This window comes from Henckelia pumila, chromosome 2, assembly GCF_033568475.1.
Source record: "Henckelia pumila isolate YLH828 chromosome 2, ASM3356847v2, whole genome shotgun sequence".
Lineage (NCBI taxonomy): Eukaryota > Viridiplantae > Streptophyta > Magnoliopsida > Lamiales > Gesneriaceae > Henckelia > Henckelia pumila.
The window spans coordinates 70398924-70415920 of NC_133121.1; the positions used below are offsets into that span (position 1 = coordinate 70398924).

General features: G+C 35.3%; 1 protein-coding gene across 3 annotated transcripts; it reads left to right on the forward strand.

The window, feature by feature from the left end:
• The first annotated feature begins 6358 nt into the window (after positions 1-6358).
• On the forward strand, positions 6359-12162 carry LOC140879085 (26S proteasome regulatory subunit 8 homolog A). Of its 3 annotated transcripts, XM_073282729.1 has the most exons (9): positions 6359-6704; positions 7492-7589; positions 8421-8645; positions 9357-9419; positions 9537-9700; positions 9865-10021; positions 10175-10273; positions 10499-10609; positions 11784-12162. In XM_073282729.1, the coding sequence occupies exons 1-9, from the start codon at positions 6506-6508 to the stop codon at positions 11922-11924; spliced, it is 1257 nt and encodes a 418-aa protein (XP_073138830.1). In that variant the 5' UTR covers positions 6359-6505; the 3' UTR covers positions 11925-12162. The 3 variants fall into 3 exon arrangements, with proteins under 3 accessions (XP_073138830.1, XP_073138831.1, XP_073138832.1); XM_073282730.1 differs by lacking the exon at positions 10175-10273; XM_073282731.1 differs by lacking the exon at positions 8421-8645.
• The last annotated feature ends 4835 nt before the right edge of the window (positions 12163-16997 follow it).

A 16997-nucleotide genomic window follows, 5' to 3' on the forward strand; every position in this document is an offset into this window, starting at 1 on the left:
GTCTGCCTATTCCTGAGTGGAAATGGGAGCTTATCACGATGGATTTTGTGACCCATTTGCCGATATCCTCGAGGAATTATGATGCTATCTGGGTAGTGGTGGACCGACTCACCAAGTCAGCGCATTTCATTGCCTATAGCCGAGTGTACTCTGTGGATCGTATGGCGCGATTGTACATTCAGGAGATCTATCGACTTCATTGTGCCTGTGAGCATTATCAACGATCGAGACCCCAGGTTTACCTCTAGGTTCTGGGGGAGTGTTCAGCGTGTGATGGACACTACTCTCAGTTTGAGTACGGCCTATCATCCGGAGACAGATGGACAGTCAGAGCGTACTATCCATACTTTGGAGGATATGCTTCGAGCGTGCACTATGGATTTTGGTTCAGCCTGCCAGGATCATTTGCCATTGATTGAGTTTGCGTACAACAACAGCTATCATACTAGCATTGGGATGACACCTTTTGAGGCGTTGTACGGGCGATGTTGTCGTACTCCACTCTTTTGGGAAGAAGTGGGGGAGAGACAGGCTGAGGGACCGGAGTTAGTTCAGCAGATAGCAGATGTTGTTGATCAGATCAAGAAACAAATTAAGACTGCACAGGATCGTCAGGCCATCTATGCTAATACTAAGCGTAGGCCTTTGCAGTTTGATGTTGGGAAGAAATTTTTTCTGAGAGTTTCACCTTTCCGCAGGATTATCAGATTTGGCCTCAAGTGCAAGTTGTCTCCTAGATTTATCGGTTCGTTTGAGATCCTGGAGAGCATTGGCGATTTGGCTTATCGTCTGGACTTGTCACCGTATCTGTCCAGTATTCACGACGTGTTCTTTGTATCTCTGTTGCGACGGTATGTGACGGATCAGTCTCATATTCTGCAGCCGTCTGAAGTTCAGGTGGATACAGATTTGACTTATGTAGAGAGACTTATTCGTATCCTGGATCGTAAGGATAAGGTCTTGCGGAATAAAGTCATTCCTCTGGTTTTAGTTCAGTGGCAGAGCCGAGGCACTGAAGAATCCACTTGGGAGCTGGAAAGCAGGATGCGTTCAGAACATCCTGAGTTATTTTGATTTTATTGTCGTGTTGTATTCAGTTGTGAACTCTGTAAATGTTTGATTTGAATAAAGAATGTTTCTGCACGTTGTTTCGATTTCAGTACTTAAGATTTAATTTCGAGGACGAAATATATTAAGTGGGGGAGAATGTTGTAGCCCGTAACCAAATTAGGTAATTAAGGGAAATAATCGCAATTAGGGACCTTGAGTTCAGACGCTCCGAACGTGATCGGACGATCCGAAGCCAGGATCGGAGGCTCCGAACGTGTTCGAACGCTCCATCAACAGGTTCGGACGGCCCGATCGGCGTCCAGTATTACGTCATTGATTACGTCAGCAAAGTGACGCCATGGCTAACGTATTGATGGGACTTCGGACGCCCCGAATTTGAGTTCGGATGGCCCAAACGTGTTCGGAGGCTCCGAAGCCAGTTCGGACGGCCCAAACTCCGTCTATAAATAGGGGTGCCGAGTCTCACATTTGAGCGCACCAATCACTTCTCTTCTCTCGATTCCTTGGTCTTCTAGCTTAGATCTAGGGAATTCTAGGCGTTCCACTGGAAATCCAGAAGTGGCGTAGCGATCCAGGCGTTGTAGCGGAGCTTTGGCCTAGTTTTGAGGCAAGCGACAACAACGGGTTCACGAAGGACGCATGTATAGCTTTTTCTTCCTAAAACTATTTAGGAGTATGCAATAGCTTAGTTAAGGCTTTTAGAGCACTATAATGATATTAGTATCATTTGGCAGTGTAGTGCGGATTATAGGCGTGGACCTAGAGCTGGTAGAGTTTGCCTAGTATTTGAGGTACGAAAGTACTTTTCGAGATATCCTGACTGAGTATGCATGTATTATGTGACTGCATGATTTATATGACATGATTATATGCTGCATACATTTGCATCTTGAGCGATCTCTTTTGAGATGTCTGTTAGTAGGATTTTACCCTATCCTTTTAGTGGATGGACTTTCATCGATTTGGGTCTGGAGTATCCACTGGTTTTCGGTATGTGAGCCACCTCCTGAAGCGACGGCACATCGTGCTACATACCAGGGTTTGGTCTGTCTTTGTTATCTGATTTTTACCTCTAGTCAGTAGGCGGTACACTTGCATTCATGTATACTCATACTCTCGTGCTGAGCGTTTTATGCTCACGTCTCGTACTTTGTGTATCTGGACACCCTATTCCATGGGGCATGTTTGCGATTGGATGAAGCGGGTGGATCCAAGAGGGGCTAGGCAGAGGATGGCCAGCTGGAGCTTTGACTAGGGTTTTATTTTATTATATTGGGTTGACACAGTATTCGATTTGGTTGTATAAATTATTTAGGTATTTACAAATTCCTTTTCTTGGGATTGTATAATATTTATGATTTTCGTAGCTTAGTTCTAATTACTGTTTAATTAAGTTAATTGCATGTCTAAGTTCTGTATAGTAGGTGATCTCGGTAAGGGTCACTACACCTAACACGAGCCTATGTGTCCAACCATCTACTGACAAGGTAAATATCCCAATACCGGATATCACAAGGATACAGGATCAATATGTTTATGTATGCAACATACAGTCATGACATGCGGTATATAAAGACATATAAAACATGCAATCACATAATCCATGCAAACACATAATACATGCATACTCAATTTGGATATCTCGAATAATACTTTCGTACCTTACTAAGACAGATCCTAGAAGCTCCCATCTAGGTCCAAGCCTAGCATGCAACACTATAACATAAATAACCATGCATTACCTATCATGTCAAACATCATCTACTAGGCTCTAAAATCCTTAATTAAACTATAGCCTACTCCCTATTTACTATAGGTAACCAAAGCCATACCTTTATCCGTCGTCAGCCCGCTGATGTCGTATGCCCCAGAGCCTGGGCATAGCCTAGCTACGACCCCTGGATGCCTCGCCAGAGCTCCACCACCTGGCTGCTAATGCGGACACCGTCCGCTATAAAAATACTATTTCCTACTCCAACTCTTAAAGAAAGAGTTCCGAAGCCCATAAAATAGAGCCATTACCGGGAGAGGAGAGGGAATTGGACATTCAAAATGAGAGTCTCAGACCCCTTTTTATAGGCCTTGGTACGGACAGTCCGAACTGGGTTTGGAGGCTCCGAACCGGGCATGATTTCCACATGTAGAGTGCATTTTGACACCTCAATCCGGCGGTGAGTTCGGACGGTCCAAACTGGGTTCGGATGGTCCGAACTGCCACTTGTACGAGCCACTTTTGACACTTGGACTCTGCTGAGTTCGGACGGCCCGAACTGGTTCGGATGGCCCGAACTGGTCCGCAGGCTCCGAACTGTTTTGGTCTTTCCGAACTCATTTTGGACCCCCCGGGACCTACACTACCATTTTCGGACGTTTCGGATCTGATTTTACACTTATTTTAACTAAATAAGGACTCCTTGATCATGTTTTGACACTTTTAAAATTATATGTCATTTTCTAACATGTTTAAAATCACTTAATCTTGTAAAATGAAACAGGGCTACTACATATATTTAGGGACCTTTTATTTTTCCAAAGACTTGTTCAAGTTGCTGACCCCTTAGACTTAACCCATAAATTTCTAGACTGACCCAATAATTCTCATGGACCCCAGACCCATGAAAACTAATGGGATCACATAAAATATTATTTAAGTCCATTTAAATTAATTAGCTCGAAATTAATCCAATAATTCTTAACTAGCCCATAAACGCTTAAACCGGTTCATTAACTTAAACTTAAACATTAGCACATTTAAATTACTAAACCAGACACAACTTGGCCCAATAATTCTCATGGGTCACTCGGCGCATGACAAATTAATGGGCTCACTTCATTAATTAATTTAGCCCAAATTTATAATTAAAATAGCCCAATTAATTAATTAACCAAACCCAAACCCAAACCCATTAATTATTAACTTAATCTCTTATTTAATTTAAAATAAAAATACCCGAGCCAAACTAATATAACCCGGATCCAACTAACTTGACCCATCAATTTTTTAGACCCGACCCGTACCCATAAGCCCGTTCCTGTCCGTTTAAAGCCCAAAACTCAGAACATAACTTATGGAGAAATCTGCACACAACTAGCCTCTTAAAACAACTGCGGCCGTCAGAATCTGGACACCACCGGCCGGAGAACCACCGACAGACCTAGCCCATATCCAGACGGTTATAACCCAATAAATTTGACCTTAAACCGAGCCTTGTCAATCTAGCCCTAGTTTCTGCTCGCGCAGAACACATGCACTGACTTCAGGCCGTTCGGCCGCCCACCTTCGGCCAACACCGGCGAACACCACCTGGAGGACCTTCCCCAAGGTCTTGGGGCTCTAACCCAACTAGAAACAGACCCTAAATCGCCCTGTAGACCAAGAATGAGCCATCACACACAGACTGCTCAATCTGCGACCAAACCTGCGTCCAGCTCAATCCTAGCCCAAACCAACGACTAAAGCTATTGGACCATCATCAAAACACGACCCTAAGGACCCAAATTAAGACAACAAACCGAAGTACAGCATTTTTGATCAAGCCATGGTCAGAAAACTCATCAAACTTGAGACATATGCATAAAAAACGTGATAACATGCATGAGCCATGAATAATATCATTCAAATCTGAAAAAACATGCATTAAGAGATCATTCATATTAAAAACAGTGTATATGATTTAAATGGTGGCCAAGAATGGATTCGAGACGTGCCTTTGCGTTATTTACGCTCAAATTTACGTTACCGTCGCGTAGATCGTAGTTCGAGACGAACAGAGAATCAAATCTTCAATTCTACAAAGTTCGCGTGAAAAGTGTGTGAGAGTGTGAGGGAGGCGGCTGCAAATCGGATTTGAGGGAGGGCTAGGTTGACGTGAAGATGGATGGAGAATAATGAAAGCCAAAATAAGTTATTTATTTGTATATTGTATTGGAGCATGCTTTAAATTAAAATTAATTAAATCAAGTTTAAAACTTTTAAGCCTACTAAATATTCAGATTTAAAACTCTAAATTTTCGTAATATATAATTATTGGCTTTTGAAAGTATCTTAAAAGCCAATAAAATGACCTATTTTAGTGAAAACTGGGCTTCTGTACATATATATACATTAAAACTTTCAATTTTTGAAAATAAAATCTTAAAATAATAATTTAATACTCTTAAAAATCCTAGACAAAATCTTTGGATGGAAACTTCTTTTTCATTCGTTCACAGTCCCGTCTACGCGATCGCAAAAATATCTTTTCTCAAATAAATTTACAAATTTCATAATATCAGGTTAAATTCTATAATAACTTTAAAACATGCACATAATTCACATAATAGCACATAAAAATCATTTAACCTCTTATTCTTAATTTTTAAAATCATTAAATCCCCTAGTTATGCATGCGGGTTTACGTAACGAATTTCCGGGGGTTACAAATTGGGAGGATCTCAGCCTTATTTATAGGAAAGGGTTTGGAAGCTTCGAACTCGCATGTTTGCCACGTGCCAAACTGTCCTATCGGAAGCTCCAATCCCACCCTTCGGACGTCCGATTCTCATGCATGCGATTGCGTGTCAAAATGTTGGCGACACATCATTAGTGCACATGACCTAACTCTTCGAAAATTTCGTTCTCACGTTCGGTGGTTTCGATCTCACCCTAAGCTTCCGAACTGCGTCGCTTGGTCCGATCTCTTTGGACCTTCTGAACTATCCGAGTCAACTTTGAATCATGGACTATTTATGACACACTGGAGTTGATTTCTTGGTCCGATTAATCATAGTAAAATCTTGTTTAATCATTTAAGCTCATAAAATATGATTCGAGTTACTACACTCTGCGTTTTTTTTTTTTTTTTTTTTTTTTGCGTTCGAAAATAGAGTGGGCAATAAGTTGAAAAAGGAAGAAATTGATATAAAGAAAACCCGGGAAGGAGAATGGTCAATGATGTAGCAACGACAAAAATAAAAGATTTAGTCTGCGATTTTTTTACTCTGCCCACTCACAAAGTTGAAAGAAAATACAATTCCAGATTTGTAGAATCCAAAAAGAAAAAAAAAACTTTTTTTTTTATTTTTTCTTGAATAATCGACCATTATAAGAGGAGTAAACATAATACTTTTGAAGGTAATAGAGTAATTATTTGTGAAACAAATAAATAGATTATGATAGTATTTGAAAGAACATGTGAAAAGCAATTCTCCGCATTTTTTTAATAAAAATTAAAAATTTTATGAAATTTTGCACATTTAAATTCTTTTATTTTATTTATTAATATACATTTGCTATTGCGGAATTTACTGCCATTTCTCCGTTATTTGTAACGAAGAAGAAAAAAACAACTCAAACACCATAGGCGGCGACGGTGCAGAGGTCCAAGAGAGGAAATCTCGTGGCGTAAAGAATCCACAGCTACTCTTCGATCCAAAAAGGTGAACGTCATATAGAATGGCGACGGCGGCGGTAGAGACTCGAACGGGGGAGAAATCGAAGCAGCATCACCAGCAAGCTGGTACATGGGCTGGCGGCGGCGAGGGGCTCCGGCAATACTATCAGCAACGCATACAGGATATGCAGCTTCTTGTTCGACAAAAAGACCACGATCTCCAGCGTCTCGAAGCGCAGCGCAACGACCTTAATGCCCGAGGTCTTCTTTTCCTCTCCTTTGTCAATTTGACAAGGGTTTGTCTTCTTTATTGCATCTCGGAGGTTGATACCCCTTTGTTTTAATTTATGGGATTGGGTGAACCCACGGTGTCATAATTTCATTATCCTGATATTTAAAATTATAATTGCAGTATTGATTCCAATTTCCAAATATATGCCTAGGGTTTCTTTGGCTGTTCAATTTTGTTTAGGCTGAGTCAATTTGCCTCAGTTTTGGTTAGTCGCGTGTTTTGGGAAATTAGTTCGGGGACTGGGAATCTTTGCTCATTTGACGGAGACATGGAACAGATATTATATGCGTGTGAGGGCGAGTATCTAATGAAGTAGGAGTTTGTAGAAGATTGGAATTTTGAAGTTAGGTTGTTGTTGTGTGATGGAATGATAGGGAGATTTTTTAGCATTATGTATAACTCATTGATTCAAGAAATACGGGTATCGGTCCTCAATGTTATATATTATTATATTAGATACACAATCTGTCGACAGAAGCTGTTTCTGCATTACTTTTTTCCCGCGTTCGTCAACTCTCTCAGGAAACAATGTGGAATCCTATTTTTTTTTTTAATACCTGCTAATTGTTAGCATGATGCCCTCTTGTTTTTATTTATGTCTTGATTAATGGAAATTAAAGCTATAGAATCAATTTAAATTAGCATTACAAAGGTGACTCAAGATTACAGGAGAAAATAATTGTTTATGCACAAGAGTTATGTCATAGATATTTTATGGTGCTGAAGATGTTCTAAATAAATGTCTTTGGTATTTAGTGAGATCGCTGAAGGAAGAGTTGCAGCTCCTTCAAGAGCCTGGATCTTATGTTGGTGAAGTTGTCAAAGTCATGGGAAAATCAAAGGTTCTTGTCAAGGTTTGTTGTCTTTTCATCCGTGTTTAGGCTTTGTATTAGCTTTACCTATTACTCGTTCCATTCTCACATGCCCTGTTTCTATGTCTATCAGATGTCCTAACTCCAAATGACGCAGAACATGTTTATTTTATACATGATCTTAGTCTGGTTGCATTTTTTTTTTGTGATTTGTCCTATTTTTCACCTTTAAAATGATCATCGTTCGGTGTGAATTGAAGCTCTTATCAAAAAGTTTGAACAAGCTCATCTATTTCCTTCCTCATGAATCCAAAGTGCACAAGAGGTGCCCAAGATGATGTTTCACTGAGGAGAGTGGAAAATTTCTTTAAATGGAATACCTCCAATCTCTCTCCCTCTCTTTTGTTGAGTGCTTTGAAGTTTACATCAGTTCACAAAAGTTAATCTATATTCTTTTCTTCAGGTTGGGAAAGTGCTTATTGAATTCTGACAGAAAATATAAATGAAATTAAAAGAAGATAAGCCATTATTTTATACCTTTCTTTCGGTTATTGAATTTTTGTTCCACGTCAATGTTGATAATTATTGTCTTTGATGGGGTTTATGCAACGTCAAAATGATATTAGAAATTTGTGCAGGAAGTGATGTAAGGTGCTTTTGTCAGGTTAGAAAGAGGATCATCTAGCTTTGTTTCGGTTATTGAATTTTTGTTCCACATCAGATGTTGATAATTATTGTCTTAGATGGGGTTTATGCAACGTCAAAATGATATTAGAAATTTGTGGAGGAATTGATGTAAGGTGCTTTTGTTTTTCAAGTCTCTACCTGTTTTACATTAATAACTGATGCCTTAAATCTTTTTTTTCCCCTCAGGTTCATCCTGAGGGGAAGTATGTTGTTGACATTGACAAGAACATTGATATCACTAAGATTACACCATCAACAAGAGTTGCTTTACGTAATGATAGCTATGTGCTCCACTTGATTCTTCCAAGTAAAGTTGATCCGTTGGTGAACCTTATGAAAGTAGAGAAAGTTCCAGACTCCACTTATGACATGATTGGTGGTCTTGACCAGCAAATTAAAGAGATAAAGGAGGTGTTCTTCAATTCTCTTTTGGCTGTTTTATATTGAAAGTATTATCTTATGCATTTGTTAGTGTCAGTATCGTGCCAAATAATTTTTTTACTATACCCCTGATTGAGGAATTACGTTTTTATATTTTTATTTGAGTTATTTTTTAAAGTGTTTCTCTCCATTTTTAACAGGCAAGTGAGTCCCATCTTGGATTTCAGTCATTTTATTGATATTTGCCTTTCATTATTTTCATCTTTTTCCTTTATAAGAAACAATTTAATTGGTCCATAGAACACAATCAGGAAATCTTTTTAAAAGTGAAATTTCAATGATACATATAAGTTGATAATATTCTGATAAGCTGGTGGTGGTGGAAGCGCTTCATGGCTGATTGTTCCTTCAATAGGAATCTAAATAGTTTTGGTTTGGGTGAGAGGTTGCAGAATAATGTATGTGCAAAACCTTATTTGTGTTTTGAAGGAGGCAAGATTCTCATCGTTGCATTTCTTTTGTTAGTTTTTAGAATATTTATCGAAATTCAAATGGTAGATTCAAACTGACTAGGCTTACTTGCATTCCCAAGGTGAAAAACTAGATCATTTCAAGTGAGACCTGGTACTCAATAGGAATTCCGGCTGTTGAATTTTTGCTGCAAATATTGTTTAAAGTGACACTGCATCTGATATTTAAGTTGTTTTCTGCCTCTGCATCTGCCCTCTTTCATTTGTGTAGGTGATTGAACTCCCTATCAAACATCCTGAATTGTTTGAGAGTCTTGGAATTGCTCAGCCTAAGGTACCATTATGAATTGGTTTACAGTTCTGTCAACGTTCGAATGCATTTATTAATCATTTAATCTTTTTATCTCCTTTAATAGCATGTATAATCTTTAATCTCCTTCAATTGCTGCAGGGAGTCTTGCTATATGGACCTCCTGGCACTGGTAAAACGCTTCTGGCAAGGGCAGTGGCTCATCATACTGACTGCACCTTTATCCGAGTGTCAGGCTCAGAATTAGTGCAAAAGTATATTGGAGAAGGCTCTAGGATGGTGAGAGAACTATTTGTGATGGCCAGGTTTGTCCAAATGGAAAGCATAATTTACGCTTTTTTGCTTACGTTTTTCTTATTTCCTTACAAAGTCAACATTGTCTACTTTTTCGTTTGTGTAGTGGATAAATAGACAATATTTGTAACTCTTTTCCTCTAACATATACTTAGTTATTTTACTTTGTTGGCAGAGAGCATGCGCCATCTATTATCTTTATGGATGAAATTGATAGCATAGGTTCTGCTCGCATGGAATCTGGAAGCGGCAATGGGGATAGTGAAGTTCAGAGGACTATGCTGGAGCTACTCAACCAGCTTGATGGCTTTGAAGCATCTAATAAGATCAAAGTATGTCCAAGTCAAAGTGGTTTTCAGTTGAATACTTATCCTCCTGTTGTTTTTTCTTTTTTGACATGCAATGAAATTATTGTCAGTTAGTTATAGCTGCATCATATGATAGGAGTTTTGCATTATTTTTTTATGTTTGGCTGATTTATGCAGGTACTGATGGCTACTAATAGAATAGACATTCTGGACCAAGCTCTACTTAGGCCTGGAAGAATTGATAGGAAAATTGAGTTCCCAAATCCGAATGCAGATGTTTGTTTTTTAAATTCAGCACTTCTCCATATAAATCTTTTGTTCAGTCATCAGTAATCCGCATTATATATTTCGTTTATGCTTTCTGCTCTACATTTCGATCATCTGTGAAACTTATATTGCAAGTTTCTTTCTACAGCTGATTTTGTTTTTATTGGTGCTTTTGGGTACATTTTTGCCAATCCCATGTGTCCTCTACATGGCTAACATAATTTCTTTTTCTAGTCCCGGTTTGACATATTGAAGATACATTCGAGGAAAATGAACATGATGCGTGGAATTGATCTGAAGAAGATTGCTGAGAAAATGAACGGTGCATCTGGTGCAGAACTCAAGGTATGCCGACATTTTTAGTAAATTAATCTTAGTATATACTCGAAGCCCTTGAATTCATCAATAATAAATAGCTTTTTTTCCTCAATTACCCTCAACAATATTAAAAGAAATTCTTTGGTCATACACTTTTTTGTTACACAATTGGGTCATATGATTGCAAATTCTAGGATTAGAGTTGTCCATGTGTTTTTCAACTAGAATATGATACACATTTGCTATACAAAGTAAAAGGAATCTGAAACATCTTTACTATTTTATAAAACTTGAGCCACCTTTAAAAACCATTTTGGTACGTTTTGATGACACCAAAGTATATTTACCATTTAACCCTTGGTAGTTATTTAAAATTTTATATATTTACATTGAAAAAAAGAGGGTAAAATTGGTGAAAAACAAAAACGAAAAAAAACTACCTTGCATTTTGAGAACTGCATTCTACGACATTATTAATAACTGCACATAGTAAAGGAAACTGCAATCAATTTGGTTTATGTCATATTGATCACACACGCATAGCGTGTGCATCTTTTGCTAGTGTTTCATTATTTATGTACAACATACACCATGATGCAATAAATCTGTCTTTTTTTTTTTGGCTTCTACGCATGAGAAATCATCTACAAATATTGGAGTATAAAAGTTGTTCTTGCGCTATCACGCGGGAACTTCTTTGATTAAAGCTTGTTTAAATGTACTATTTGCTCTTGTAGTTCTTACCGATCTCATGTATGCTTGTGTTAAAACTTATAATGAGAAGTTGCCCATACGTGGATGTAAAGTTTTTTCCTCGTATGTGCGTATGCGAAAAGTTTTGTAAGGGTACGTTTGGTTATCTTTGTGGTACTAGTAGACGTATGTTTGGAAATGAATCGGGGAATGTAAGGTACGTTGCATATGTTTTAGGAATGATATTCTTTCCCCTAAAGGGGTTGATGTACTGGGTTGTTATATAGTTTTTTGGATACTTTGTGGTATTTTAAATTGAAAAATACAGCATGTTTTCCTACAATTTAATATAACAGAAATTAGTTTTGGTGGTGACGAAGAAGTTTTAACATAAAAAAGTGATTACATTAGGGAAAGCGAAAAAATGGTGGTAAATGTACTTTTCGGGCAGAATTGTTAACCCTTAAAGATGAACAAGCATTGCCTAAGAACCTGTTTAAATTGGCAGGCCGTCTGCACAGAGGCTGGAATGTTTGCTCTGAGAGAGAGGAGGGTTCATGTTACTCAAGAAGACTTTGAAATGGCTGTCGCCAAGGTCATGAAGAAGGAAACTGACAAAAACATGTCCTTGAGGAAGCTTTGGAAGTAGTGAATATCGTCTTGTTTGGCTGGCTACATGATCGAAAAATGAAATCCATGATCTGTAGTCTGTTGTGAACGTCGAACTTGTACTCGAGCCATGTCAAGCTTTGTCTCTTTCTTTGTGAACATTCTCAATGGATATCTATATCACTGTTCTCGGGTGTTTTTAGGCGTCAAAATCTGTCACTAAACATGAGAAAAGTGCTCATTTGATATATCAGACGCCATTATTACGTTTCCAAACATCTCAAATTTTAAATTTAATTTCAAGCAAATTTCTAATTTGTAGTCCTACAAAATCATGACTAGAACCGGAGTCTAAACGGCTGGATCAAGTTTGACTAGAGCTTGATTCGAATCGAGTAAAACACGACTAGATATCTGAGGTATTTTATTAATCGAAGGATTTTAAATTTCAACATCATGAAATGCTCGAGCAATGGGTTATTGCAAGGAATAAATGGTTCCACATAAACACATATTTAGATGTTGTCATAGAATGTTATCAACACCTTTAATAACATGCAGCGAAAAATTGTAAAAGCATGAATAAAATATACTAGCAACCAAATAATAAATAAACTAGCAACCAAAAAATTATACTTAGATATTTAAGCAAGAGTATTTTATATTCTTGCAATACCTTAGAGCAAAACTTTCACTAAAAAATAGATCAAAGAGTTTACAAACCCTAAAACTAATGAATAAATTCAATTTTCTCTAAAGTAAGCGAGAAAATAAATAACAAAGCATCTCCTAAACATTCTATACGAAATAGAATAAAAAAAATCAAAACAAGGAGATGAATCCTTGATGTCAAAACTCAATGAGAACAACACGCTATTCAATCCTTGATCTTCAAGCGATGTTCGAGACTTCGAGGCAATGAAGTAAGGTTGATCAACACGAGCTTCAGAATCTCTCCAAAATTCTCTTAAGTCGTTTTTAAGCTCTGAGAAAAACTCTGTTGATCAAAATAAATCACAATCTCTTGTACTCGCCTCTTCAATATATGGAGAAGAATCCTTCTTATTCTTGCTTCCTTGTAGGCGTGCAAATCTTGTCACAAGGCTTCATCTTCTTTCCTTTTAATCAAATCACATCTACAAAGATAAGGAAAAGATCATTAAGATATGAGATAAATAAATATTATGATAAAAACAATAATATCTCAAATATACTAAATAAGGAAATAAATTAATTGAGTTAAAGATAATTTTAAAATAAAAACATCTCAATCAATTTAATAACTTTTAGTCCAAGAAAGGCAAAAAAAAACTTAAAATAAATCTTTTTAAAACTAAAGGATTTTTAGGAAACAAATATCTTTCAATCTCTCTCTTTTTGCCTTTTTGGACAAAACACCAATAAACATTTTAGCTCAAATCAGGACTCCCGCTAAATTTCAAAAATCCCTCTGAATTCAGGAGAGTCTCCCCCTTAGTCTAAGAAGAGGTGTTGGCAGAGATGTTGGTAACATCTTTACACAACACTTAAGACCAATATTATCAGAGTAAATAGAACAGAACAACTAATGAAGAACCCATAAGAGATAATCAAAATAAGCATTGATTATAACCAGAGCAAAACAAAAATAACTTAGAAATAAGAAACTCAAAAACAGAAAAACTCAAAAATCAACTAAACCAAAAAAACTAGAATGATTTCTGTAGTAACCCGTATCCAGAATTGACGATTAATGAGTAATTAATCGTGTAATTATGTTTAGATCAAGTAAAACATGATTAAAAAAATTCCAAATGGGTTAACGGATCCCAGAAATGGATTCAGGAAACTCGAAAATAGCCGAAAAGGTCCCGAGGATTCGGAGGGTTCAGAAGCTCCGAACCAAGTCAGGAGGCTCCGAACTGGATCGGAGGATCCGAACTCAGGATCGGAGGCTCCGAAGTTGATCGGAAGCTCCGTCGGCAAGATCGGACGCTTCGATCGGGACCAGGGCACGTGTCATTGCTACAAATTAAATTGTAATTCACCCAAGTGTAGGTTGTCTGCAAGTAATATACTCGTGAGTACGAGATCGATCCACGGAGAGGATGCTGTAAGTTTAATTTTAGCAATGATATATTATAGATGGAAATATTATTATAAACTTTCAAATTCACAAATTTTAAAATTGTCAAGGCTTCAAAGGTTCATTGTTGGTTTATTTAAGATTGCTTAACAAAAATAAATAAAAGAAACTAAAATAAAAATAAACATAAAAGAACAATTAAATATTTAAACAAATATATCATATAATATAGTTCCCACTATATTAATATCAGATTAACCGATAATTAATATATGGTACCCATAATATATATAAGTGCATAAATATAAATTGACATAAAAGTAAATGTTAGATCAAATCACCATATTTCATTTAGAAAAACCGGCAGAGCCACGCTATCATCTAAATAAAATATATAACTTTTTATGTTAGTTGCGGAAATGTAAATGTTAGTAGCGGAAAGTAAATGTTAATTGCGAAAAGTAAAAGTTAGATGCGAGAAAGTAAATGTTAGTTCAAATCACAATATATTATTTAGAACAACCGACAGTGTCACGCTATCGTCTAAATAATATATATGACTTTATTATAAATAAATACATATATTTATAGTATATAATTATTGTAGTATTTATTGTATCATATTAGACAACGAATCAAGGTAACCACATTCAAGGTACCAAGTATTTGATGTAAATAGATAACAATAAATCTTCCAAATTATACTTGACCAAAAATGAAACCTTTTCACCTTGACATAAAAAGATTTAGCTTGACATGAACATGAAACTCAAGAATAAGGACAAAATAAATTTCATACTTGAACTTGAGAAATATTCACACTCAAACTTTTATTCTCAGAATATTTATTTTACAAATGAGGAATTCTCTACACTCTTGCATACTACAAAGTTTATACAAAACATCTATTTATAGGCCAAATGAGAGCAAGAGTCCAAGGCTCATTAAATGTGAAATAGTAAAGTTGGTGGGTGCTTATCTCCTTGAATGTCAATACCATGACTCAACTTTAATTGGCATGTTTGATGCCTTAGACCACCGATTCAGCCTTTCTTTTCAACATAGAACACGTAGGATATTTTGTGTAGATGTGTTTGGATATATAATTCACCTCTTTTGGGTAAAATGTGAAATAGTTATGATATTTTTACTACAAGCTGGTCATGGTAAAAATAAATCTGTCTCCATTTTGATGTTTGATTATTTTGATCATCTTAATGAGGTTTTTGGAATTTCTTGTCTTCTACAAAGTTGAAGATGCCTCTTTTGTAATTCTACAGGATTTGAGATTACTCCAATATGATCTTTGTAGCTTGAGTAATTTTATTTTTACCAAACCTGCGCAAAACATAAAATACAACATTTTTAGTAAAATATTTAAATATAAACACATAACACAAAAATAATACAACTTCATAATTTTAATGAAACTTTAATTTTAAAACACACTTTTAAACATATAAATAATTACAAATTTTAAGTTTCATCACACCCCCAAACCGGCTAATTACTAGTCCCTTAGTAATAAAATATCATAAAATCACAAGTTAGATTTTTATTCCTTAATATATATATTCAAATTTGCAAACTTTTGAATTTTAAAACACACTTGTGAGGAGACCATATGTTTATTTATAAATCTTATTATCAACTAATATATTAATATATAATTGGATGAGGTATACATATATATTACACATAATATCAAAATATTAAATATATATAATTTTTTTATATAAATATTTTCTAAAAGCTTTGAGAATAATATAATTAAAATGATAATAGAAATCATTTTCATAACATGTATAATATCACGAATCTTAATGTAAAAGTCTCAACTCCATATTCTCTCGGGTTAAAGTATTTCATATATAGCTGTTTTTCACTCATGGAGTTGGAAGAAAATTATACACTCATTGAAAATGGTTAATATGTAAAGCAGACAATCAAATAACCTAATATTGAAAATAAGATAGGATAATTTACAAAGAAAACTCATTTTATTTTTGTTTTTCTCTTCTTATTTTTTTTTTCTCTTTTTTTTTTTTCATTTTTTTTATGCACTTGGCTGCGAAGTTGTTTTTACATGACCAAATACCTCCAATAAACTATAAATATGTAACACTTTTTTTTTTCTTTTTTCTTTTTTTTCTTTTTTTTCAAAGTTTATTTATTTATTTATGAGGTAAATCTATTAAGAATTTACCATGAAAATTATAGTAGAGATATTAATACTCTACATCTTTACAATCAAACTTCAAACAACTTTGCAGCCAATTTTGTATGCACATTTTTTTATATATTTTTTTTTTCAAAATGGGTTTAATCTAGCAATCAACCATTTCTTAATAATCAATAAAAGCTTATAAGTTGTTTTCTCAATTCTCACCTCTCACTCACAAAATTTATGTGAGTATATATTGCACTTTTACAAATTAATTCCTTCAATTATACATGTTATTATTCATTCAATCAATATCACTTTAACTATATAATCATAAAAGTTTTAGAAAATATGTTATTTGAAAACACACAATTATATATTATTTATAACTTATATCCCATCAATTATATATTTTCTATTAAATTGATAAAAAGAAGTGTAAACAAACATATATACAAAAGACTTCATTTTCTTAGTAGTTTGCAATTTAAATATATACGGAATATTAAAATCTAATCTATTGTGATAATATGATAAATAAAAACTATTGCGTGTCAGGATTTTTTGATTCCTTACTCTGTCATTGAAAAAGAAAAATAAATATTATTATAGCAATACTTTTTTTTTTTTTTTAAAAATTTTAATAATTTTTTTTTAGAGATAAACCCTCCCCCAAACCTGAATATGACATTGTTTTTAATTTTTTTTTAAAGAAAAATAAAGAGTATATGATGAAAGAGATATCACCTAGAATTATTGAAGATGAGGAACAAACACAAACCATTTCATGACATGTTGAATCAATGATCCAGTTTTCTTTTCTTACTGGTTGGTTGAGACCAATTGATCTTTGTTATAGCTGAATCATGTTGATGAACAAAAGC